Consider the following 26,515-nt stretch of genomic DNA (forward strand, 5'->3'; position numbering starts at 1 on the left):
CACGTGGGCTCGGTAGTTGTGGCTCGCAGGCTCTAGAGCACAGGCTCAGTAGTTGTGGCGCACGGGGGTTAGTTGCTCTGCGGCATGTGGGATTTTCCCGGACCAGGGCTCGAACCTGGGCTCGTGTCCCCTGCATTGGCAGGTGGATTCTTAACCGCTGCGCCACCCGGGAAGCCCACAAATACACATTTCTTATATGATACCCATATCTTAGTTAAAAGCTGCGATGAAAATCTGCCTTTTAAGAGTTTTTCGCTTACATCTTTTTAACTTCTATCCAGGAAACTATGGAGAACGTGAAGAAATGTAAAAATTTTTTATCTACGCTAATAAAACTGGCTTCATCTGGTAAACAGTCTACAGAGACAGCCGCTAACGTGAAAGAACTGGTACAGAATCTGCTGGTAAGAGCTCTGTACGCCAGCCCCTCTGCCTTAGAGCGCTGTACTTGGCCATGGGGGGTGGGGCGCGGCCGGAGTCTGGGCCCCTCTGCCCAGCACCCTGCCATCCGCTCGCCAGCCCGGTTCTCGGAGCCTCACAGCAGGACGGCTCCCCTAGGAGCTCCTTTTCCGCGCTGTCAGTCGCTCAGCACGTTGGCCGCAGAGGAGCGATGAAAATTCACCAGATGGAGGGTGTTTAAAGGCCCTTGCTCGCTCCTCCACCTGCTCTACCTTTTTCACGGAGGATTTTTTTTTTTTTTTTTAATATTTATCTATTTGGTTGCACGGGGTCTTAGCTGCGGCTCACAGGCTCCCTAGTTGTGGCATGCAAACTCTTAGTTGTGGCATGCATGTGGGATCTAGTTCCCCGACCAGGGATTGAACTCAGGCCCCCTGCATTGGGAGCACGGAGTCTTATCCACCGTGCCACCAGGGAAATCCCTTTCACGGGAGGATTTTAAGTGATACAGAAGCGGAAAGCAGAGTGACAGCCCTTCTGGGCCACCTGCGGGCTTCATCGGTCATGAGTTCTTATATGACTTTGCATCTGCTGCGCCCCTGTTGCCACCCACAGCCCCTCCCCAGTCTCATAAATATTTTAGCACAGATGCCTGGACATAACCTGTGAACACAGGATCCCTCACAGCCCCCAGGCGCCCAGAGGCTGAGTCCAGTGTTGCCTGCAGGGCTCGGTCAGAGTTGGTCAGGTCCACCTGTGGCAGCTGCCTCTGTGTCGCTGGTAACCTGGGGGTCCCCTCCTTCCTGCTGTTTTCCTTTCCTCTCGGTTTCTCTATGCAAGGAAACCTGGTGGCTCAGCAGACGGGCTGTTGGACATTTCTGTCCTGCTGGTGGGTTAGCCGGCTCAGACCCTCCACTTGCAGCCCCCCTTCCGTGCTGACGGCTTGGGCTGGAGGGGAGCCACCCTCGGGGGCTGGTTCTGCGCCGTCTCTGCAGACCATGTGGGTTTGGGGCCGGAAAGGAGTGAAGTCCCGCTCTCACAAGTAAAAATGATAGCTTCAGATGCTCCTTAAATCTTTTCAGGAAACTCAGAGATTGAAAAATAATCTCACCCCCTGCGAGGAACAAGAACTCCCAGCTTTTTGTTTGTTTTAATTATAACAATTTTACCTTCTAATGAAAATTTCTAATTAAATAAATGCCGTTCCCTTTCTTCCCACGGTCCTTTGTCTGTGGTCCCTTCCTGGTGCTGGAAGCGTGGGCTCGTCTCGTCGACCCTCCTCCCATCCCCCCACCCCTGGATGAGCCCAGTGCCGTCCCCCTTGTGCTGCGCCCTTATCAGGGCGCCGGGACCCCCGTTCCGCCCTTGCTACAGGACCTCTTTGCAGCCCTGGCCACTTCCACCTTGAACTGGGCCCAGTGAGCCACGGGCTTGGCTGCTGGTGGTAGGTGACCTCGAGGGAGAGGGCGCAGGTGGGCGGAGTTTGTCTCGTAGGGTTCCCAGGTGTCGGCAGAGCCAGCTGGGACGGTGCTGACCCATCCCCCAGCCCCCACACCCGGCTCGCTTTGGTTTCCAGAGCGGGGTCTGGGCCCTCTCGTCTGGGCACTCACTTCTCCCCGCCGGTGCCCCAGCTGCTCTGGGGTCTCGGCGTAGGTGTGGTCTCTCTGGGTAAGGGTGTTCCTGGTCTGCGGTACCTTCCAACTTGGTCACGAGGGTACTTTTAGGCTAGTCTGTCGCCTGGCAAAATGCCTGATGTGCGGTGGGTTAGGTGCCATGTAGATGTCCTGTGGGAGCTGGCGTACAGAAGCTGTGGAGTGGGCCAGTGAGCCCGATGGGGCGGGGCACAGGGAGGCCCGGGTGCCTCACCCACGCCCTGGAACCCGTGTCAGCTGAGCATGTGGCCCCTGGGCCCTCCCGCACCTTCGTCCAGTGCAGGACCTGGTGTGAGGAACAGCCAGTCCTAAAACGCGAGACCAGAGAAATGCTGCATAAAGATATGCGTGTGCGAATTTGTATTCGTGGAGGAATTTCAATGTGAATTTTATTTTTAAGGACGGAAAAATCGAAGCAGAAGATTTCACTAGTAGGTTATACCGAGAACTCAATTCTTCACCTCAACCGTACCTTGTGCCTTTCCTGAAGGTAATTGGAAGCCCCCTGCGAGCACCCAGCGTCGGGTGGAGGGGCGGGTGCGTCCCGGGGAGGGGTGGGCTTGCACGGGTGTCACCGGTGCGTTTGCAGGTTTCAAGCCCCCTGAGACAGAATGTTAAGTTTTCTCTTTCGAGGCTTCTCTGTAAGTTACGAGACCCCTGCCACTGAGGCCACAATGTTGTGTCACAGCCGGGGACTACGAGGGGCCCTCTCCCCACAGACGGGGTCCCCGCGCTGCTGGGACGAGGGTGTCACTCAGATGCCTCCGCTACCTTAACGCGCTTAACTGCATTTCAGAAATGGCGCTTCTGGTTTGTTTTTTAAACAAATTGCAGCCAGTTGTCACTGAGGGTAGCCCTGCTCAGCATCAGTGGGGGGACAGTGGTTTGGGACGCCGGCATCCGGCATCCCGGGGCGTCTCCTTAAGGCCCCAGACCGACGCTGTTTGGCCGAGGACGTGTTCTCAGGGTCGTGTGTTATTCTGAGTCGAGGAGGGAGCCGACCCTGTGTCTGTCTTTCCGCCCAGAGGAGCTTGCCCGCCTTGAGACAGCTGACCCCCGACTCCGCGGCCTTCATCCAGCAGAGTCAGCAGCAGCCGCCGCCGGCCTCTCAGGCCACCACCGCGCTCACGGCCGTGGTGCTCAGCGGCTCGGTGCAGCGCACGGCTGGGAAGACGGCGGCCACCGTGACCAGCGCCCTCCAGCCCCCCGTCATCAGCCTCGCGCAGCCCACGCCGGTGGGCGTCGGCAAGCAGGGGCAGCCCACGCCGCTGGTATGGAGGCCGGAGCCTCGCCCTGCTCCCCTGCATGTGCCCGGCCGCCCGCGGCTCAGAGAGACTGCTAGGGAGAGCCGGGGGCGGGATCCGAAGTAGCGAGGTGTCGGCCGGGGGCCCAGGCCCTGCGGCTTCGAGATTTAGTTCTCAGCAAAACGAAATAAGCCTACTGACTTTTGCCCTGTGGCACGTCTGCTGTCTGTACTGTTTCGGGCGTCCCTGGTTTAAATGGACACAGTGTGTTTGTAGGGGATCTTTTAGCTGGATGTTATCTTTGATTATTAGGAGCAATGGCCCAAATACACGAAGCCGACGCTAAGTGCTTGGCTCTGGACATGTCCGGTTTCATGGTCTAGGACCCAGCTCTGCAGCCGTCGTGTGGGGCTCGGAGATCCTCGGGAGGCACGGCTGCTGATGGTGGATTTATCTGTGGTTGGGATCCAGGGTTCTGGTGTAGCTGTAGAAAAGGGTGTCTCTGCTGGGAAGAGTTTAGGATTGAACGTGCTCCTGCAGGCAGATGGGGTTTGCCCAGTGTAGAAAGGCAGTTGCTATTTTTTTTTTTAATTTCAAAGGGATTTTGTTCCTATCAGACGTTAAAAAAAAATTAAAACAACGCAGGTCCTCACGTCACTTTCGTAGGTTGTGGAGTGTATTTTACGATAATGCTCGAGTGATAACCAGGCAGGCATTCAGAGTCATGAGGGGTGGTGGCCTCTCACCTGCTCAAGTTAAAATCTGCATTTGTTCTTGCCTTGGTTGGTGGTGAGGAAGACAGGCTCCCACGGGAGGTGGAGCCGTGTGTGCTTTGGGCCAAAGTGCAGGTGTGAGATCAGGGCTCGCTCGCATGCCCCTCACTGGAGGGGCACGCCCTTGCAGAGTCGGGCACCACCGGTCCATCACCTGCTTCCCTTGAAGGCCGTAGGGACGTGAAACCTGGAGGCTCTTCCCTGAGTTTGTGGCAAAACTTGGCCTGAACCTCCTGCAGGCAGTCGTGTGTCTGCTTATTCTGGACCGTGTGAATTTTCATAGGGTTTTGTTGCAGAAATAGCTCGGCCCCGGGCACCACCCATCCCTCCCCGCGTGCGCTGTAACGTAAGAGTGTGCCCAGCAGGTGACCTTCGTAAAATTCAGCAGCTGGATTCTGATCCAGCCCTAGAGGCTCTGGAAGGGATCTGAGGGGGCGCCCCGGCGCCTGTGCTCACATCTGGGGAGAAGTCGTCTGGTCCACGCTGGTTCGCAAGCTCAGCAAACACTGTCCTCCAGGCGCTGGCCTCAGGGCCCCATGTGTGGCTTCCGAGCAGTTAATCTGCCCCCAGGAGCTTGCAGCCTGATGCAGTGCCCCCGGCTGACCCTCCTGGTCCTCACGGAAGGCCGCCCACCCCCCGCCCCGGGCAGGGAACAGGTGTGGGAGCCCCCTGGGCGGTGGGGGCAGGGGTGGGACGTGTGCTCACGTACCCCGTGGGCTCTGCTCTAGGTGATCCAGCCGCCGCCCAAGCCTGGAGCGCTGATCCGGCCGCCACAGGTGACGCTGACGCAGACGCCCATGGTGGCGCTCCGGCAGCCCCACAACCGCATCGTGCTCACCACGCCCCAGCAGATCCAGCTGAACCAGCTGCAGCCAGGTGAGGGCCGGTGGCTGGGCCGCTCTCCCCAGGGCCCCGTCTCTGTTCTTTTAATTGTGGTGAAACTCACGTAACACAAACTTGGCCATTTTAGCCACGTGAACAGGTGTACAATTCAGTGGCGTTAGTACATTCACAGGGTTGTACGGGCATCGCCCCGTCACTACGATGTTTACAATGACACGTTCAGGATTGGGTGCTTAACCAGTGGTCGTTCCTACGTTCCAAGAAGTTTGATGAGACACAGGAGGGCAAATGCGTGAGAGATGCTGCTTATGCGTTTACTCTAATCTAGAGTTAGTAACCCAACGTTTCTGACGTTTCAGGAAGCTTCCTTGTGGTGGGCTGGGGGTAGTGGCCCTCCCCGCAGCCCACCTAGCACCGGGGACGGCAGTGTCTCCACCTCCGAGTCCATGCGTGGGGGGCACACCCTCGTCTCTCGTTTTGCAGTCCCTGTGGTGAAACCTGCCGTGTTACCTGGAACCAAAGCTCTGTCTGCTGTCTCTGCACAAGCAGCTGCTGCTCAGAAAAACAAGCTCAAGGAGCCCGGGGGAGGCTCGTTCAGGTAAGGAGTGAGCCCGTGGCTCAGGAGCCGCCCTGAGGGAAGGGCCTCGCCCGGTGGCCGTTGGTGCTTTGAGGCTGCGTTCATTCCCTACACACGCGCGCGCGCGCACACACACACACACACACACGCTGTGTGCGTGCAGAACAGCTGACTTTCTGCGCGAACCAGTGGGAGATTTGTGTCTGTGATACGATGGCTCAGCCTTCTGAGTGCATCACAGTCATAACAGAGGACGCTGCTGTGTCCTCCTTTCAACCCCAGAAGCTTCAGAGATGCTGTGCTTTGGTCTCTTGATGGGCAGCTGGTCTGAGCATCGCCATAGGAAGGGCTGCAGTGGCTACTTTGGTTCGGATCCAGCAGTAGCAAAGTGCATGTGTCGGGGGGCCTGGGTGGTCCTTCCCTTCCCTCCCCAGACGCTTCATCCCTCAAGCTGTTAGGGCGCAGGGCGGGTGTTGGCAGTGCTGGAGCTGTGGTGGCCTGAGCCGGGGTCGGCCTCCAGGCAGGGCGAGGAGGTGGGTGGCTGGCACAGCCTGGCAGGGAGGGTGGGGGCCCACAGGGGTGGGGAGGACATCCACAAGGGAGAGGGTGGGTGGCGGAGACGGGAAGACGCGTCCACCTGCAGGTGTGAGGGAGTTAGAAAGACAGAGAGGAGCAAACGGGGCGACGGTGGGGTCGGGTCGGGTGGACGTCCGGCTGTGAATACTCTGGAAAAGCTGCGGCTGGAGCCGCCCGCTCTGCCACTGGAGGGGCCTGGGATTGGTGACACCACGACGGCAGCAGCACATGCAGCGCCCAAGTCTCATCTAAAACCGCTTCCACCGCAGGGACCAGGGTGCCTTAGGGGGCTGCTGATTCCAGGCCGGAGTCGGGAGGGTGCAGGACGAGTTAGTGCACGTTGTTTGGTCAGAGAGCAGTGCTCAAGGGCCAGAGTTCCCAGAAGCCCCCAAGTGGCCCCCTCCTGCCAGCCGTGTCTGTAGTGACGTTGTACCTGCTGGATAAGACAGGAACCCGAGCCCCTAGAAACGAGTACCTGGGTGGTTTAGGGGAACGGGATTTGCAGTCTCAGACCACGTCCCCCGAGGTCCTCTTAACTACATAGGGAGGGAGGGGCGCCCCGACAGCAGGTAAGCCGGGCAGGGCCCCCCTGCGCTGGAGCTCCGTGTGCAGGGTGAGCAAGGCCCCGTGACTCGTGTGAAATTCCTGCCAAAGGTGCATTAACTGCGTCTCGTCACAAAGGGACGTCCGTCAGAGGGAAAACGGGGACATGCTGTAGAACAGCTGCCCTGTGACCTTTGAGGTGTCAGGGGCACGAGAGTCAGGGAGGGGCTGCAGAGACGTGACAGCAAAACGCAGCTCGTGGTTCTGAGCTGGACCCTTTGCTGTGGGAGACGCTATAGGGACCGTTAGCCAAACCTGGGGGTCTGGACGTGGCTCGTGGCCTGCTTTCAAAGGCCACCCCCCCGCCCGATTCCGTAGGGGGTGCCTCTGTCCACAGGGAGCCACACTGCCGTGTCCCGGGGGGTGGGTGTCAGGTTGGCCGCTCATCCTCAAGTGATTCACGGACTTTCCTTTGTACTGTTCTTCCAGCTTTTCTGAGAGTTTGTGATCGTATTAAAAATAAATTAATGCTGTGAGATCATTTAGAAAAGGTTTCACAGAACGAACTCCTTGAAGCAGTGAGTAGGTGCTGTGCTCTCTGTGAACTTGGCATTGACATCTGTGTGCGAAGACTCCCATTCTGCCGTACCTTTGGGTGGGTCTTCTTTACAAGAACAGATGCGCTTGCAGGCGACCGCCTTCGTGCTCAGGTGACAGCGCAGGGGAGCCGCCCCTCTGCCCGCCGAGTTGGGGCCCCACCCGCATGTGCCTCCTCGGCGGCCCTCCTTCAGGTAGACCCGCCTCCTCTTCTTACTTGAAGGGACGACGATGACATCAATGACGTAGCATCGATGGCCGGCGTGAACCTCTCGGAAGAAAGTGCGAGAATATTGGCTACGAACTCTGAGTTAGTGGGCACCCTGACGCGGTCCTGCAAAGACGAGACCTTCCTCCTCCCAGCGCCTCTGCAGAGAAGAATATTAGAAATAGGTATGGATGGCCCTGTCTCCTACCGGCCCTGGGACGTCCGGCCTCCATGCGTGGGCTTGGTGTGGACCACGACTGCGGTGCTCAGTGCGGAGCTGTCCTGGGCTTGGGGGGGACACCCCTTGTCCCTTGTCACCTGTTTTGCCAGGGTTGTGCTCTCCATGGGGTTGGCGGTGACGTTCTCAGGTAGTCGAAGCAGGTGTAGACCACCCCCGACCCTCAGGTTGCACAAAGCGGTAACTGGGGGATAAGGGAAGAACAGCGAAGGAAAGAAAAGAGCTTCAGTGATTGTGAAATGTCACCTGTTCCCCAGGTAAGAAACACGGCATAACAGAGTTACACCCAGACGTGGTGAGTTACGTGTCACACGCCACGCAACAGAGGCTGCAGAACCTTGTAGAAAAGATATCAGAAACGGCTCAGCAAAAGAACTTCTCTTACAAGGTAACCCGCTGTTTCCTGGAGGGGATGTCCTGTCGCCCCTCCCGGGTCTGGTGCTGCCTGGAGGGCACAGGGGAAGCGGCGGAGTGTTGAGCTTGTTTTGAGTTTTTCCCAGAATGAGATTTTGGGAAGATGCCACTTCTTTCAGCCCCGTGGTACTCTGGGCGCTATCCACTGGGCTGCGGAAGGAGGATGTGGGGTATCTGACCTCCGGGTTAGGGAGGCAGCCTTCTAGGTCCGGGCAGGCGTCATCTTCAGCTCTGGAGATGGTGGAGCCCCCTGCCCGTTTCCATGCGGGGGGTTCCTAGCAGCTGCGGCCCGAGCTGTCCCTGCAGACCCGAGGGGCTCTGGCTCACCCGCGCTCCTGTGACTCAGGGTGGTGCCCTGTCGTGTGTTGTGGAGGGCCAGCTCACCGGAGCCCGGCCTCGCACAGCAGGTTCAAGGCAGAATCCGCCTTCCTCTTCAGTCATGCAAACCCTCTTCGAAGGGCACCGTGGAGCGGCCAGGCACTGCCTGAGCAGCGTTTGAAGTACAAGCCTGTAGCCACTTTGCTTTAAAAATACTTTCTACGCTATTAGAACAAAATTTTAAATGTGACTTTAAAAAGTCAAATGATACCAAAGCGTATAAAATGGAAACTTGCCTGTGAGCCCCCGGATGACTTACCTGAGACGGCGTGTGCGCGTCCAGAGCACTTCAGTAGCAGAGTCTGTTGGAGACGAGAGGGGCTTGGGTCTGCGCGCCCGCCTGGGGAGTGGGCCGAGGGAGGCGGGAAGCGGTGCGCCGACTGTCTGGCTGGGTTCCCAAGTTCGTGACAAACAGTCGTTTCACTTTTTTCTAGGATGATGACAGATACGAGCAGGCAAGTGATGTCCGGGCTCAGCTCAAGTTTTTTGAACAGCTTGATCAAATTGAGAAACAGAGAAAGGACGAACAGGAGAGAGAGATCTTGATGCGGGCAGCAAAGGCAAGTGCTTGCGCTGCACTGTTCTCCCCTCTCCACCCTGGGCGCTTGCGGACACCCTTGGGGTTTCGAGGAGCCGGAGCAGGGTTTGGGGCTGGCCTCGATGACACGTGCGTGGGGTTAGGAGCGGAGCCGGGGCGGGAAGCCTCCGGACCTCAGCGGGTCCCCCAGCGCGTGGGGCAGGTCCCTTAACCGAGCCCGGAGCCCCGCGGGCTGCCCAGGCCCACCGTCCTCCCGTCACATCAGACCGTGGCGTGGTTCTTACGTCCAAATGGTATTGATTTTCATGATGATAAATTTTCATCTGTTAGCTGTAAACGTTTAAAAATTTAATGCATTCTGTCACGTGACTTAGATGTCATTATGTCACGAATAAGATAACATGTTTGCCAGGTGATGAATGTTTAGGTCACAACTTATCTTTCTTTTTTACCTGTTTGAAAATAGTCTCGATCCAGACAAGAAGATCCAGAACAGTTAAGGTTGAAACAGAAGGCAAAGGAGGTAAGCTTTTTCAATCCAAGAATCTACACTGCACACTTGAAAATATGTTTGTATTCAACCTCAGCACCTAACAGGACAGAGAGAGAGGCTGAGAAAGCGATGGTAGCTCTGCACAGTAGGCCTTCCTGTAGCGATTTATGATGTTTGCAAAAGTGTTTTCCTATGCTTTTAAACTTCAAGGTCATTTCTCATTTGGTGCAATCCAGTCTCTGTACTCTCAGAATTTGCTCATATCTTCTGAGCTTTTTAAGATGAGCATCTACTGCTTTACTGTTTTTCTGATTGCAAAATATGCTTACTGTTTAAAAAAAAAACAGTCAAATTAAATTTTCATTTAGGAAAATTTAGAAAACCCTTTGGTGTCTATGTATTACTTTTGTAGTAATAAAAAATGTGCGTGAAATGACAGTCCCTGTTTCCTTTTCAAAACAAAGATGCAGCAACAAGAACTGGCACAGATGAGGCAGCGAGATGCCAACCTCACAGCACTCGCTGCCATCGGGCCCAGGAAAAAGAGGAAAGTGGACTCTCCGGGACCGGGATCGGGAGCAGAGGTACCGCACGGATGCAGGGACGGGGGCTGGAAGGGCCTCGGGGCACCTGCGTCCCGCTCACCTCTTCAGGGAGTCAGGCACGCCGAGAACAGGCTTCGTTCGCTCACATGTTGTCTCACCGCCCTTGGAATACTTGTTTTCTTGGTACATTCGATACTTTATATTCAAATCAACCTATTTGTGGATATCATGTGAGCAAGAAGTTCTTTGCCTGAGGAAGTTTGATCACTGTAGCTTAACATGATGAGATTTTGACTGACTTTGAAGAGAATATGGGGAGATTCCGTCAGAAGACTGACGTTTGGGGGGCTGACTGTTCTCCCCGAGTAGTGGGGTTAGCATGGAGGAGGGTTGTTGTTGCCTGTTTCTGTTTGTCCAGATTTTGTTGGTTTCTTGTTTTGTTTGCTGTCCTGTCTTTATATGTGATTACAAACCCAACTTTAAAGTATTGTTATTCTTTATTTAAACTGCCAGTTGTTTTATAAGTAAATCACAGGAAGAAAGAAAACATCGTCTTTTATATTTACCTGCTTATTTACCGTTTCTGGTGTTTTTCGTTCCTTCCTCAAGTTCCAGGCTTCCATGTGTGGTATTTCCCTTTGGCTTGAAGGACAGCATTTAGCGTTTCTTGTAGTGCAATCTGCTGGTGATGGATTCTTGCAGCTTTTGTTTACCTGAAAGTGGTTGTAGTTCACCCTCAAAAGTTTGAATGAAGTTTTCCCTGAATGTTGACAGTTTGTTTTTTTTTCTTTCAGCTCTGTTTTTTTAACTTAAGGTTAATTTTCTCTCATATTCCTGAATAAGCTGAGCAAATCCAGACATACGTCACTTGGTTTTATAGAATGGCCGACTGACAGGGAGGAGTGATCGTAAGAATTCTAGCCACGCTTCACGTTTTTCCTCTACTCCTGGAATCCTGTCTGAACTGCTGGTCTCTTTCTCTTTTCCAAGGAAACTCCTGTTCTCATTTAGACATGTTATCTTGTTCCAGATCACAAAAAAGATGGGAGATTTCCTAGTGTGTTTTGCAAAATTGCAGAGCTCTTATTCTTAGACCTGAAAACAGCCGTAAACGTGTGACCGTCGCTGTCCTGCAAGACGTTGTTCCATCGTGTTCGGGGCCCCAGTGTGATGTCAGTCCTGGTTTCCTGTCCATCACGTGTGTCACTTCTCCAGCTGTTTTGAGGTGGTCGTCTTACTTCTTAGAAGTTCGTCTGTGCGGTGTTTAGACTTGGTCCTCTTGCTAGTCACTCTGCTTGGGCTTCTCTGAGCTTCTTGGATCTGTAGGTCAGTAGTTTTCCTCAAATTTGCAACACTTTGGCCTTCATTTCTTCAAAACTTTCTCTGTTTCAGTCTTTTTCTATTGGGATTCCCAGTTATACCTCTGTTAGATCTTTTGATATTGCCCTGTGGGTCTCTGAGTCTGTATTTGTTCTTCAATCACTTCTTTCTCTGTTGGGACTGGATCCTTTCTACTGATCTGTCTTCAGATTCCCTGTCTTCTCCAGTCAGCTCTGCAGTCCAGTGAAGTTTTCATTTGTTGATGTATCTGCAGTTCTGGGATTTCCACTTAAGTCTTTTTTATGGCTGCTGATTCTTTGCTGAGATTTCCCTGTCTGCTCACTTAATGAGGCCACATTTTCCCAACATTCTTTGAACCTGTTTGTAAAAGCTGCTCTAATGGTTTTGTCAAGTCCGACATCGGGAGTGTCTCGGTTCAGTCTCTGTCGACTGCTTTTTCCTTTGACCGTGGGTCACGGTTTCCTGTCTCTCTGCATGTCTAGTCATTGTTGCTTGGATGCTGGATTTTGTGGATGATGTGTCATCATCCTCTGAAGAGTACTGACTCGTTTTAGTTCAGCTCCTGGCTGCTCATCTGAACTTGTGTGTCTTGTGTCTCACTTTGGTGTCCAGTAGGGTCTGTGGAAATCCCATGATGTTTCTGAGGTCCCTCACCCAGTGGGGCTCACCCTGCAGACTTGCCTTCCCTGTGCAGGTTTTAGGCTTGGTTGGGGTGGGTCTTCCGTAGGGTATGATCCTTACTCCCAGGGAAGGGCCTTTGGCGACTTGACTGGATGCTGGGAGGGAGAGCGTCGGATGGGCTGCACTCCAGCGAGGACTGTCACTCATGCGTGTGTTTTGGTTACATCACGTGGCTGTTTCATGCTGTCCTCTCTCCCTGGACCCTTCATCTTAGTTCCATAAGTAACTTTATGTTTAATGCTAATCACAAGTCTGTGTGGATGTCTGTTTAGTCATTTGGTTTTCTGAATCTCGTTCTCTGTTGGATTCTTTTGGAATGTTTCATGGGGGCTGCGTTCCCCATATTTGTGCATGTCCATGACGGTTTTGATAGCTAGAAAATCCGTGGCTCACATTTTCTTTCCTTGAGAATCTATCTTGAGTAAGTAGTTACATTAGATAATTTTTTTCCTGGTATGAAAGGTTGCTGTCAGTCTGATGATAGTCTAATTTTATTTCTCGTGTGTTTCTCATGTGTTCTTTCTGCCCAAAGATGCCCACAGAACTCTTTTCCCTTAAAGCCCAGCACTTTACTTGGAATCAGCTGTCTTGGGTTGTCGTTCTCAGGGAGAGGTTGTGTTCTTTCAACATGCAGTTAAACCTTTTTGTATTCAGGAACATTTTCTTTAACGCTTTCTTTGTTTTTGTTTTCCTCTTCAGAGATTCCTGTCACTCAGACGTCGGTGTCTGCCGTCAGGATTTGTCCTTTTCTCTTTAACCCTTTCAGTCTCTCTTAAAAAGTTCTATACTGTTGATCCTTCCCCCTCTCCTGATTCCTTCTTAAGGTATCAGTTGTTGCGTGTATTTGCTCTTGTGTTCTTTTCAGTGTAGTCTTCATTTCTCAAGTGAAATTTTCTTTTGTTTCTGATTTTTCCTTGACTTTGTCACCTCATTTCTGAGTTTCGCTGATTCTGATTTATGTTATCCTTTCATGCTTTTTGTCATTTTCTCAATGCCTTTAGCTTGTTTGGAAATAGAACATAGCAGTTTTGATCTTGTTGATTATGTCTTTTTGGTGTTTTTGATCATCTGTAGGGATGTTATTCTGCTCCTTATTCTCTTTTTTTTCCTAGGGCAGCTTCTCTGGGATTTGACCTTTCTGTGGTTCACTTTTATGTGAATTTTGCCGTCTTGCACCTTTAGGAGGAGGTGGTTTGAAGGTTTGCCAGCTTCACTGAGCTCCTCTTCTGTTGTCTCCATGTGGTGACGAACTTGCTGTCTGAGATGTCAGGCTCTGCTGCTCCCTGACTCTTACCTGGACCTTTTTGTCTCCATTGTCCCCGTCCTGCTCAGCTTTAATTCCACTCCTCACAGGTTCTCTTCTGTGTGAGGCCCTGTGCTGCGGGGCCCTGTGCTGCGGGGCCCTGGCAGGTCGGAGGCAGAGTTGCTAGTGGCGAGGCTGCTGCTGAGAGGAGGGAACTCCTGGCTGTAGCTGCTGCTCTCCAGTGAACCTGCCACTCCTCCTGGTGCACACGCGCTGGCTCCTGGGGGCTTTCGGGCCTCGCAGGTGCCCCACTGCTTTTCCTGCACAGTTTTGAGACAGGCTTGTGGCTGCTCGCGGTTCATCTTCACCGGTTTGGTTGTAAATATTGTCTGCTGGCGTTTGGTTTTGCTTTCTAGTTGCTCTGTGTTTTATATGGCCTTTGGGAAGATTAAAAAAAACTTTGACGCCTCTGGCATCTTCTTCCCAGAATATACTGATTAATGTTGTTCAAAATGTTTTTCTTTAGATTTAGAGTAGTTTCAAACCTATAGAGAAGTTGTAAGAACAGTATAAAAAACTCCATTCAGACTCTCAATTCTGAACATTTTACCACCTTTATTTCATCACCCCCTCTTTTTTTTTGCGGTATGCGGGCCTCTCACTGCTGTGGTCTCTCCCGTTGCGGAGCACAGGCTCCGGACGCGCAGGCTCAGCGGCCATGGCTCACGGGCCCAGCCGCTCCACGGCACGTGGGATCTTCCCGGACCGGGGCACGAACCCGCGTCCCCTGCATCGGCAGGCGGACTCTCAACCACTGCGCCGCCAGGGAAGCCCTCGTCACCCCCTCTTTACACACACAAGTGTGCGTGTGGGACGTTCCATCGCCCCTAGATGCTGACAACGCTGGACGTGCTCTTGTGTTACCACTACCCCCACCCCCCGCGTCGGGAAATCAGCCCTGATGCCCCAGGGTCCCCAGACCTGCTCCCACTTCACCGCCTGACCTGGTTTCTCTTTGATCCTCTTCCCAGTCCCCCCGTCCCCGACAGTGTTGAAGAGGGCAGGTCTCCTGTTCTGTAGGATGACCCTTGGCATCACTAGGTGATCTTAGCCTTGATCACCTGGTTAAGTTGCCTGGATGAGAAAGCAGCTTTCTCCACTGTGTGGTCAGTCAGTCCCTTAGCACTTATTAGTGTTGTATAAGAAGGCACTGCAGGGTCACGCAGGTGCCCTGTTCCCATCACACCTCACCGGCCGTAGCACCCTTGCACGATTGCCCTTGCGTCAGGACCGCCAGGCCGGGGGCCAGATTAGGATGCTGTGTTTCCATCACACCTTCCACGTTTACTGGGTGCCTTCTGCCGTGAAGAAGAGCTTCCCTTCCTCCCTCCCTCCCTCCGTCCTCATTCATTCACGCATTCGTTCATCACTGTGTATGGACACATGGATTCCTGTTGTATTCAGAGGGTTGTAATCAGTGCTCTCGTTATTTCTAGATTTGGTCAGTGGAAGCTTCTTCAAGCCGTGTCCTGTGTCCTTTTGAAACGTTGCCCTCGTCCTGTAAGCGTGAGAGGTGTCCAGGTGCCTCTGGTGCTGCCCCTGCCCTCGCCCGCAGTGGCGCCCAGGAGCCTGCTTCCTTACGGTGGAGGGTGGTATTTAGAGACCAGTATCTGAGCACGGTGTGTGCTGATCGCCACGGGGGTCCCTGCTGCAGGCGGCCCGGAATGTATGTGTGTGTACAGGCGTGAGTGCGCGTGCGTGCATGTGTGCCCCTTTCTGTATCTAGAACAATCCTGTGCGTTCCAGTTGATGCTGAGATTCTAGTCTAGGACCTCAGGGCTTCTAGTCTTCTTCCTTTCCTTACTTTCGAATCCCTTCACAGACAGAACACGAGTTCCCATTATTCTCAATATATTTGTTTTTTGTTTTTTTTTTTGGCTCAATGTAACCAGTCCCGAACCACTCTGGCCGCTGGGGTCCCCGTGCTGGGAGGGGAGGGCTTGTGGGAGAGGCATGTTGGTTAACTTCTGCCTTGGGCGTTTTCTAAAGAGAAAAAGAGTGTGTATTTCCAGCCTGACGGGATGGGCGTGAGTGTGGGGAGGAGTGTGGGGTGAGGGGGCACCTTGAGGAGACGGTGGGAGGGATGCACGTCACCAGAGGCCCTGTGGCGTGGCTTCGTACATTGCTGGTTGTGCCTGATCTTAGTCTTCAGGGATACTTGTGAGTTATATGTGTGACAGTTAATACGAAATCTGGAATTTAAAAAGTCCTTCATATGCCTTTCTTCATCAGAGCTAAGGCTTAATTTCTCTTTTTCTTTTTTTTAGTTTAGGATTATTTAGGGTGTGTCTTTAAAAAAATTTATTGTGGACTAATTTTAGACTTGCAGCAAAGTTACATGAAGAGTAAAGAGAGTTTCTGTATATCCCTCACTCAGCTTACCCTAATGTGCATCATTGGTGTGATACTACTGACTAGAGACCTTATTTGATTTGGTCTTTCAGAATTTAATTTTAAGTTAAGAAACTTTATATTTTAGAGCAGTTTTAGGTTCACGGCCAGATTGAGTGGGAAGTGCAGAGAGTTCCCATACGCACCCCCCCCACTCCCCTCGCACCTGCATAGCCTCCCGCATTATCCACGCCCCCCCACCGGGTGCTGCGTTTGTTGCAGTCGATGAACCTGCACGGACACTTCATCACCACCAGAGTCCGCAGTTTACATCCGGGTTTCTTCTTGGTGTTGCACATTCTGTGGGTTCGGACAGATGTATGCTGGCCTGTCTCCCCCTTTACAGTATCATACAGGGTAGTTTCACGGCCCTAAACATCCTCTGTGCTTCATCTGTTCATCCCTCCCTCCCCCCAGCCCCTGGCAACCCCTGATCTTTTTACTGTCTCCATAGTTTTGTCTTTTCCAGAGTGTCATAGAGTTGGAATCATACAGTCTGTAGCCTTTTCAGACTGGCTTCTTTCACTTAGTTAAATGCATTTAAGGTTCCTCCGTGTACTCTTGTGGCTTGGGACCTCATTTCTCTCTTTTCAAGGCTGAATAATATTCCACTGTCCGGATGCACCACAGTTTATTTATCCGTCACCTGCTGAAGGACATCTTGGTTACTTCCAAGTTTTGGCCACTGTGAATAAAGCTGCTATAAATACCTGTGTGCAGGCTTTTGTGTGGACATGAGTTTTCAGTTCCTTTGGATAAATACCAGGGAGCACAGTTGCTGGTTCATATGGTGAGAGTATGTTTAGTTTTGTAAAAAACTGCCAGACTGTCTTCCAAAGTAGCTGCTTCATGTTGCATTCCCGTGAGTTATGAATGAGAGTTCCTGTTGCTCCACATCCTCACCAGCATTTGGTGTTGTCGGTGTTCTGGATTTTGGCCGTCCTAATAGGTGTGTAGTGGTATCTCATTGCTTTAATTTGCATTTCCCTGATGCATGATGTGGAGCATCTCTTCATGTGCTGCTTCTTTGGCGAGGGGTCTTTTAAGATCGTTGATCCATTTAAAAAATTGGGTTGTTTTCTTGTTATTGAGTTTTCGGAGTTCTTTGTATAGTTTGGATGAGTTTTTTTTTTTAACCAGATATGTCTTTTGCCAATGTTTTCTCTGTATTTGATTGTTACCATTCTCCACTGAAGATGTAGGATCCCATCCAGTACCCCTCCTGGTATTTGGTCACCATGTCTCTGTAGCCTCCTCTGGTCTATGACGGGTCCTCTGTCTTTGCCTGTCTTTCCTGATCTTGACACTTTGAAGAGTGTGTGTGGGTTATTTGGTAGGAGGTCTCTTAATTTGGGCTCATCTTACGTTTCCTCTTGATGAAACCCAGGTTATGTAATGTGACTGGAATGTCGCACCAGTGATACCGTGTTCTCAGTGTGTCGTATCAGGAGGCACGTGACGTCTGTGTGTCCCGCTGCGAGTGATCACTTTTTTTTTTTTTTTTCTCTCGGTACGCAGGCCTCTCACTGTTGTGGCCTCTCCTGTTGCGGAGCACAGGCTCCGGACGCGCAGGCTCAGCGGCCATGGCTCACGGGCCCAGCCGCTCCGCGGCATGTGGGATCTTCCCGGACCGGGGCACAAACCCGTGTCCTCTGCATCGGCAGGCGGACTCTCAACCACTGCGCCACCAGGGAAGCCCCAGTGATCACTTTGAACACTTGGTTCTAGGGGGGTCGCAGGCATCTCCGCTGGAAAATCTGTGTCCCTTTGTAATGAAAGTGTCTTGCTGAGGGACCGTGCCCTCCTGTTTCGCTTCATGGGCACCATTGCTTCCCGAGTTCGGTGACCGCAGGGTGACAGGCTCTCCTCCTCCTCTGGCCCCCGTTTGCTGGTTGGAATTCTGCCAGCCCTGCTTGGTCCTCGCGAGCCCTTCAGTTGGGCTCCTCTGTCCTGTTGACGTAACCTGTCACCTTCTGAAGGGTTCTTACTCTCTCACGTCACAGGTGTTCCAGGCTTACTTTGTATTTTTCCTGCCCTAACAGTGGAATCGACCGTTTCTCCACAGAGCCGCAGTTCTTCTTCTTGGGACGCGTGTGTAGGGACCAGGTCTGGGCACCGGTGTGCTTGGGCCCCTGGGTGTCTTGCTCCAGCCCCCTCGGGGGCACAGCTGGGGATACGTGCACCGCCCCACCTGTGTTTTCTGTGTCTGTACCGAAGGCGGTGGGTCCAACCTGACGTGACAGGCCCTCCCAGCCGTCCTGCGTCCCATGTGGGAGGCCTGACTCTCATCGTCACGGTGGGGTTGCTGTTTGTCCCACCCTACTCTGCAGGTAAAAAGGAGATCCAGAACTGCCAAGCCCTGTGAGGAGGAGGTGGCTGACTATCCAGAGTAGCACGTGTCTGCCCAGTTCTCCCTGTGGGCAGCCCTGCAGCGCCCCCGGGTCCCGCGTGCTCAGCGCCGCCCAGTTACCTAGATGAGCCCTTTCCTGCCGCCCCGCAGCAGGCTGTGTCCCTCCGAGTGGCACGGCTGGGCTCTTCTGCTGCTGTCTGTCCTCCGGCGTGGCCCCCCGCTCCCGCTTGCGTTGGGTTGTTTACTCTGGGGGTTCTCAGAGCCAGAGCCGCGCAGAAGACTGCACCCAGCGGTGCTGTCTCGTCCCCCTCAGACCCAAGCGTGTGTTTTGCGATTTCCGCCTCTCTTGAGGGAGCATAATGTCGGCGCCCTCTGCAGTGCGCCGTTTTCACTTCGCGCATTCTGGAGTGCACTCCATGCCGTTTTGTGGCGATGCTCCCCATTCTTCACAGCAAGCGGGGTGCTTCTCCGCACCCACGTGTCTTGGGCGACCCCCTCCTTTGTGCACGGACGGTGCTGTGTTCTTGGGGGTGTTGTTGTGGGGTGAAGGTGAGTGGGTCGGTAGTTTCGTTAGGAATTGCCAGGCTGCCCTCTGGAGGGTCGTGCCAGTTCTCATCCGCCGGTGGTGAAGGAAGGGGCCTGTCTCACCACACACAGCCTCCCGGCGTGTGTTGCCACAGTTTGTAATTTTGCTGATCTGTTGGGCAACAGGGGTGCTCAGTTTCAGTGAATGTGCTGTGGGTGCTTGAGAACAAGGCGTATTCTTAGGCAGGGTGTAGGACTTGCTGGGTTTATATGGGGTGCACCTTACCGATTACACCCACTGTGTCTTTGCTTATTTTTGTCCACGTGATGTGTTTTGTGCTGGATATGGTGTCCCAGAGCTTTCCGTTGTTAGTGTGTGTGTTTTTTTTTTAATGAATTCATTTATTTATTGTTTATTTTAGGCTGCGTTGGGTCTTCGTTGCTGCATGCGGGCTTTCTCTAGTTGTGGCGAGTGGGGGCTGCTCTTCGTTGCGGTGCGCGGGCTTCTCACTGCAGTGGCTTCTCTTGTTGCGGAGCACGGGCTCTGGGCATGCGGGCTTCAGTAGTTGTGGTACGTGGGCTCAGCAGTTGTGGCTCGCGGGCTCTAGAGCGCAGACTCAGTAGTTGTGGCGCACGGGCTTAGTTGCTCCGCAGCATGTGGGATCTTCCCGGACCAGGGATCTAACCCATGTCCCCTGCATTGGCAGGTGGATTCTTAACCACTGAGCCGCCAGGGAAGTCCTTGTGTTTCTGTCTTTGTCTCCTTGCATCTCCTGCAGTTTTTGCTTTGTATGGGGGTTGCCGTGTTATTTGGTACATAAATATCCATAAGTGTTACATGTTCACCATGAGTTGTGATTTTTACCATTGAAAAGTGTCTGCCTTTGCCCAGTGGGCTTGATGTCTCCTTTGTCCTCAGTCAGGGCCGTTACCCGTGCTCTCCTGTTTGCATCAGCCTGGAAAACCTCCATTCTGCTTGATTTGTAGCCCTTCCTTTAGGTGTGTCTCTTGTGTAGAGCACATGGCGGGGACTTATTTTCTGAGTCCAGTCGAAAAGCGTTTTCCTGTTACGGGTGAGTTAAGCCCGTCATCTGTATTGATATGGCTGACAAAGTGGGTTCTGACTCGGTCACTGTATTTTATGATGATGTGTTGTTTTTTTTTTTTATAGTTGCTGTGTGTTTTGGTGAGATGTGTAGTCTTTGCTCCTTAATTAAGATTTTTGTTTGCGTTTAGGAAGGTTTGTAACTGTGCTCTAGTGGTTACTTTTGTACGTAAGCGTTTCTGGGTGTCTTCAGCCCCAGGTTTTCACGTGTGTTTCCTGTTCGGCTTGCATCAGCGTTCTCCTCGGCTCCCTGATGGCCACACTGCATCCGGAGCCTGTTGTGTCCCCTTCCCTTTCGTGCTTTGTTACATCATTTCCACCTTGTCACAGCACTTGACGTTTCCCAGCCTCTTCCTCACCTCTGCTGTAGCATCAGCTGCACGTTTATATATTATAAATGCTTATTTCTGCGTTTTTCTGGGTTTCCCCACTCTTCCCTTGTTGGGACGACCCCTGCCTGTGGCTGAGCCTTCGCGAAGCTCAGGTGCAGAGTCCCCTGATGTTTTGCAGGTTGAAACGGTTTTTCTGTGGCCTTGATGTGTGGAGGACAGTTAGACTAGATATAAAAATGTTGGTTGCTTTCAGTGATTTTTCAGTGCTGTTCCATTGCTTTCTGTGTTGGTTTGGGAAAGCCTGATGCCAGATTAATTCTCTCGTCTTGATGGTTTATTTTCTCTTTTTACCTGGAGGCCTTTTCTTTATCTTGGGAAGCTGACAGTTTTATGAGGCTTTGTCGAAGTTGATTTTTTTTTTTTTTTTTTTTTTTTTGCGGTATGCGGGCCTCTCACTGTTGTGGCCTCCCCCGTTGCGGAGCACAGGCTCCGGACGCGCAGGCTCAGCGGCCATGGCTCACGGGCCCAGCCGCTCCGCGGCACATGGGATCCTCCCAGACCGGGGCACGAACCCGTATCCCCTGCATCGGCAGGCGGACTCTCAACCACTTGCGCCACCAGGGAGGCCCCGAAGTTGATTTTTATGGGTTAATTCTCCCAGGTGCCCACATGCCCTTTCAGTGTGTAGGTTTGTTTTTTTCTGTTTCTTGAAAGTTTTCTTGGATTATAGTTTGAGTATTAACCTCTGCCCGCACATTTGTCTTCCTTCTCCGGGGGCTCTGACGATTGAGTACATTTCCTCCTTTGGTTGCTTCCTTTCCCCCTGTTTTTTTCCTGGTCCTTTAATTTCTTTTCTTTGTCTCATTTTTATTCTCTTGTTTTTCTGCCTTTCTTCTTTGCCTCTTACTACATTTTTATTCGAGTCTTTTCTCTCCTGAACACCTTACAGTTTATATTAATTTCTGAGATAGTTTTGTCCTTTTTTCTCATTTCTTTCTTGTGTCGGATCAACTCTCATTTGTTTCTGGTTTTCAATCCATTTTCCCCCTGAGTTTTGAGGTTTTGATTCAAGGTGATTTTCATATCCTCAGATGTGAAGTATATATTTTTTTGTTGAAAGCGTTGTCTTACAGTTTTCTTGTTTTCCCAGACTGAGTTTGTCTCTGATACGTGTGGAGTTTCATCTTCTGATTTTTTGCAGTGGTTCTTTGTGGACCTGCGTGTCTTCCTTATGTGCATTTTCATGGTTTGGGTGTTTACAAGACTCGCCATCCGACGGTCCCCTCTGCTGACAGTTCTGCAGAGCCCGGTGGCTTCGCAGGTGTCTGTCCGAGGGTGAGGAGGGCCGAGTGTCCTCTGGTGGCGAGGCCCTGTGCCTGCTGGACCCTGCAGTCACCCCCCTTACTTCTTTGCCCGCCGCCGCTGCCCAGTTTCAAAGGACTCATCTCAGAAGCTGTGCGCTCTTAGGCCCCCCAGGCCCTCCCTGCTCTTGTCTCTGGTGCTTGGCCTCGCGGAGGCACTGTGGGCCCCGGGCCTCATCCTCGTGTTGTGCGGGTGCCGTGCCCTGGGTAGGTCTGTGTTTCCCTCCCTGTTCTGGACGGTTCTTGGGGAGACGATGGGAGGTGCCGGGGTGAGCTTGTCTTCAGCCTCCTGTGCGTGGCCCTTGTTCTGAGCCGAGTGCCCGAGGGGCTCCGCGCTGCCGCCTTTCACAGCGCCCTCCAGCTGCCTGTGCTGGGCGTGGGCTCCGTTTCATGGATGAGTGTGGGGACCGCGCCGGCACGAAGCGGGGGGCACAGCAGGCCGGCGGGGCCTGTGCTGTTGGCACCGCGACCTCATCACTCGCCGTCTGGGACGCAGGGACATCACGCGGGTTAGAGGTGCCCTCTCGTGGGCACAGACCTCTCACCGTTGTCGAGGGGGCTCTGGGGGGAGCGGCAACGAGGCCCCCGTGGTGCGAGTCCCCCCGAGACAGTCCCCGAGGGGCTGGTGCTCCCCGCCGACTGGGCGAGCGGCCACGGCAGGTCTGAAGCTGCACCGGCGGCCACCGCTGGTTGTGCACGGCCCTGGGGGCCCCAGCGGAGTGACCCCGCGAGCCAGCTGGGGTTGGGACGGAGGCGATTGTTTCCATTTGGTTTTCACCTTGAGTGTTTGTTGCCTGTCAGGTTGGTTGTGGTGTTTTTGACAGTGGAAAGATTGCCTTCAAAGGAGATAACCGCCTCCTTTCCTGAATCCGCTCAGCAGTCCTGTGACAGGACGTGATGATGGTCACACGGCACTTTCAGGGAGGAAGCTGGCCTCCGGGAGAATGTAAACCGTGTGTCCACGGTCGCTTTGTTTCAACCCCAGTGCCTGCAAATACAAAACAAAACACACCGAGTCAGCCTCTTTGCTGGAGTGTGAATGTTGTTGAAGGTGGACGCCGGCACCTGCCCCGCATTTTTCTGTCACCTGAGGTCACTGCTGGCCGCTCGGCTGCCGTGCCCGAGGGCCGCTTCCCCGGGCTTCCCGCACGGGGCTCTGGGCCGGACCGGTCCTCGCGCCCACAGGCTGGGCGCTGGGCTCTTGTGACCGCCTTCTCTGGCCAGGACACCCCAAGGGCAGTACGATCAAAGGACGGCACTCACGCCATGAAATCAGAAGTCATTTGAGTTGTCAAGTAGGATGGCTGTGAGCACGTAGGCTTCTTATTCGAGTCCATAGAACAGTGACGCGTGGCAGCGTCGTGACCTTCGGAGCCTGAGACGTGCGGAGTGGGGCCCGTGTGGTCCCGGCCCCGGAGCCCTGGCTGTGGGCTGTGCTAACGCTTGCCCGTCTGGATTGTGTGGAAGCACTTCTGACTTCTAAAAAAGATCTCATTAAAATACTACTTGCAGGGATTTCTTGAGCTTCAGCTTTAAATGCTGTGCCTGAAGGGAGCCCTCCCCCTGTCCCAGCTGGTTTTGGCCTTTGAACTGTTTTGAAAGTAAGAACATCAGCCGTGGCCCAGAGTTGTAGCTTGTGTCACAGAGGACTCCTGGCCGTGGTTGAGGCAGCGCTTGGCTCTCCACGAGCCCCAGGGTCTGGCGCCACCCGCTCTGCCCCCAAGGCTGGGAGGAGCTCCCACCCGCCCGCTGGCCCCCCGCCGGCCCCGCCCCAGCCGTCTGGCCAGGCACTGGCCTCGGCCTGGCCTGCAGGCTCCCCCGTGGTGCAGAGGCTTCACGCCCGCAGGGCCCCTGGCGCAGGCCAGCTCCCCGGCTGCGGAGACGGAACCCCGTTTTCCTCCTGGCTCCTCTCAACTGCGTGCTTTCATCACCCCCTTTTCAGGGGCGCTGTTTGTCTCGTTCACAAAATGCTCCTTTAGGGCCGTTATGGAGACTCAGGGGAAACTGCCAAGAAAACCTCTAAATAGTTGTTCCAAACGCGGAAAAGTAGTCACCAGAGGACTGGCCTGGAGGAGGGACCCCGGTGGTTAAGGGTGTCTGAAGGGGGCATAAGGAACACGCGGTTAACGGTGGAAGAAGCGCCTGCGTGCCCTGAGTGCCCAGGAGGGACCAGCCTCACCTGCCACCTGCTGGCTGCTTGCTGTGCTGCCGCCGCCTCCAGCATCATAGGGCTCATCGCTCCCACCTTAAACTTCGAGAAAATGCTGTAAAAATACCACTGGAAGGTTTGCGCTTGAAATATACACGAGCGACTTTAACCATCAGAATACAGACGCTCTGTTCATTCCGAGTGGAAGACCGAGGACTGTCCGGTGGGGAGTTGCGGGGTTCACGCCTGTGAGTGTCGGTTGGAGGTGGTGACGTGCTGAAACCACGGGACGCTGCTGCCGAGGGGCGGCGATGCGGCAGGAGAGCGCCCGGAACCCCGCCTGTGCCAAGCAGGCAGGCGTCAGAGCCCCAGCTGTCGCCCGGATCCCCCACGGGCCGACCGGGCCGGCCGAACCGCCGCTTTAACCCCGGGGAAGCAGGGAGCCCCCTCCAGGCCATGGACGACGTGGTGACCGTGGAGCCCTCGGCGCAGCCAGCCGACCACCACCAGCCCGCCCAGCCCAGGAGTCTAGACCTTGTGGCCTTGAGAAGTGTGCCTTTGTCGGCAAAGCGGGGATGTCTCGGCCGCCACGGCCACGGCGTCAGCACACCTGAGTCCCTGGACGCCTGGAGGTTGGGGACGCCAGCCACAAGCCCCGGAGCTGTTCTGCCGTCCCCTTGGGGCAGGAGCCGCCACCTTTTCCTTCCTCGTGCCCCAGGGGCCAGAGTCTGAGCTCTGGGGGGAATCTCGGGGTTAGTGTTCTCGAGCGCGTGCCTGAGAGCACCTGTCCTGGAGGGTCAGCGAGCCCCCTGCTCTCAGCCCTCCCCGTTAGGGACTCGTAAAGCACTTCAGCTCCAGCAGTAGGCCTGGCTTCCTCCAGAGCCAGGGTTTCTTTCTTTTTTTTTTTTTTTTTTTTTTTTTTTTTTTTGCGGTACGCGGGCCTCTCACCGCTGTGGCCTCTCCCGTTGCGGAGCACAGGCTCCGGACGCGCAGGCTCAGCGGCCATGGCTCACGGGCCCGGCACGAACCCGTGTCCCCCGCATCGGCAGGCGGACTCTCAACCACTGCGCCACCAGGGAAGCCCTGGAGCCAGGGTTTCTCGGGACACGTGTAGGGAGACGTGAGTCGGTCCTGCCCCTTCCTTCCAGCGCCGAGGGCCCTGCCCACCTCTGCGCACCACTAACTCGGCTGTCTTCTCCTTTCTCGTCACCAGGGCTCGGGCCCAGGCTCAGCGGTCCCAGGCAGTTCCGGCGTCGGAACCCCCAGACAGTTCACGCGACAAAGGATCACGCGGGTCAACCTCAGGGACCTCATATTTTGTTTAGAAAATGAACGTGAGACAAGCCATTCACTGTTGCTCTACAAAGCATTCCTTAAGTAGCACGGACGCGGCCTCTTAGACGGAGACGCCTGGGGACTTTTTCTATATTTGCAGATTACGCCTTTTTGTAACAAGCAAATGGGATATTGTTTAAAAAACAGCCACCTCTTTACAATGGAACAGTTTTATATTCCTGTTTCTAAGTCAACTCTTCAGTATGAAGGAAAACACGTTTCTGTAACAGAGAACAAGAGGCCCGCGGGTCCTCTTAAAGGACAAGTAAATCTTAACTCATCTTGATCGAGTGGCCTTCTTGCCAAACAAGCCATATATAAAAACTGATGGAATCGTTTAGCAAATACGTAGCTGCCCTCTGTCACCTCATAGCGGTTTCTACATCGTTTGTGCATTTGGTTTAGTTCAACCCAACTTACTGCGGAGGTGTGTGTCTACAGCCGATGACCTCATTTCATTTATTTTATTTTTGTATGAGTCAGTTGGCAAAGCAAACTGATTTTTTTAGACTATTTATCTCCCTCCCGTCCCCGGCCCTCCATTCAGGACCCTCAGGGAGCAGGCAGCTCACCGTCTGCCTGCGCCTGGGGCTCATCCCTTTCTGCTTCGCGGGGGCCCGGCGATGCGGCTCCTTCTGAATGTGTGGTCAGCATCTGTACAAATGCATTTTATTTGCTATCGTTTGTAAAGCTGTAAAGTTAAAAGAAATGAAAACCTTTTCAGCATAAATCTATTTTACTTGCACTGTTTTTTAGCTAAAAGTGAAAAAACTTAGAGGAAATAAAACCAGACTTGAGAAGAATCATCAGAAGACTGTTTCAGTGTGAATCAAGTGTTGAAAACTGGTTGGTGTATTTTGTCAGTAATTGTACATAACCTTTGGCACACAACGTGAGGACGGCTATGTAGCTATAATTATTTTGCTAAGAGGCTGTATGCAAGCTGTGGACTCGCTTTACAGACGTCCAGAGCAAAAGCCCCTTCTTTGTACCTATTTTTTTATTACAAATATACTAATTGGTTCTTTATATTTTCAGAGGTTATTGTATTAAATTGTCTATTGATAGTACTTTTATGACTGTAAATACTTCGGCTTTCTCCGTGTGAATTCTCACGTTAGACTTTATTCGCGCGTGTGAACTGAATGCTGATCAGTATTTTTTATCAACGCCTGAAAACTGTTACACCTTTTATTTTGTCTTTTAGGAAATCCCTGTCTTTCCATTTTTTCATGTAAATTTTGCACAGTTACTTGTTCATATGTAAATATTTTACTTTCAAAAATGAAGTTTTTAATTGCTATTGTTTTATATAGGATTGAAAGAAAATTAACTCCTTTATTAAAAACAAATTTATCTGTATTTGTTTTGCCTATTTTTCCCAGTTTTCCAGTTGTAGATTCTGCTGCCAGAGATTCAGCTCTGGTTCCGCTGAGGTGTGTATTTATGAGCTACTTATTAGAATCAGTGTCTAAAACCCAGCGAATCTGGTAGAAATAGCCTCACCTCCAAGGACAGGACCTGCGTGCTCCAGAGTAGGACCTGGTGGGTCGCGTCCGAGGGCCCGGAAGCCGAGCTCAGGCCTTGCCCTCAGCCTGGGGCTCCCCACGTCGGACACAGATGG

The 26,515-nt window shown here is 53.1% G+C and overlaps 1 protein-coding gene across 1 annotated transcript in view; it reads left to right on the top strand.

The window, feature by feature from the left end:
• TAF4 (TATA-box binding protein associated factor 4) overlaps positions 1-26,167 on the top strand; it is a 72,082-nt gene extending 45,915 nt beyond the window's left edge. The window contains exons 5-15 of the mRNA XM_060078909.1: positions 282-404; positions 2,452-2,541; positions 3,077-3,322; positions 4,797-4,944; positions 5,395-5,509; positions 7,428-7,597; positions 7,908-8,038; positions 8,877-9,002; positions 9,447-9,503; positions 9,938-10,057; positions 24,770-26,167. Coding sequence (XP_059934892.1) covers positions 282-404; positions 2,452-2,541; positions 3,077-3,322; positions 4,797-4,944; positions 5,395-5,509; positions 7,428-7,597; positions 7,908-8,038; positions 8,877-9,002; positions 9,447-9,503; positions 9,938-10,057; positions 24,770-24,937 — 1,494 coding nt within the window. The 3' untranslated portion in view covers positions 24,938-26,167. The remainder of the gene's footprint in view (positions 1-281; positions 405-2,451; positions 2,542-3,076; positions 3,323-4,796; positions 4,945-5,394; positions 5,510-7,427; positions 7,598-7,907; positions 8,039-8,876; positions 9,003-9,446; positions 9,504-9,937; positions 10,058-24,769) is intronic.
• The last annotated feature ends 348 nt before the right edge of the window (positions 26,168-26,515 follow it).

This window comes from Mesoplodon densirostris, chromosome 16, assembly GCF_025265405.1.
Source record: "Mesoplodon densirostris isolate mMesDen1 chromosome 16, mMesDen1 primary haplotype, whole genome shotgun sequence".
Taxonomy (NCBI): domain Eukaryota; kingdom Metazoa; phylum Chordata; class Mammalia; order Artiodactyla; family Ziphiidae; genus Mesoplodon; species Mesoplodon densirostris.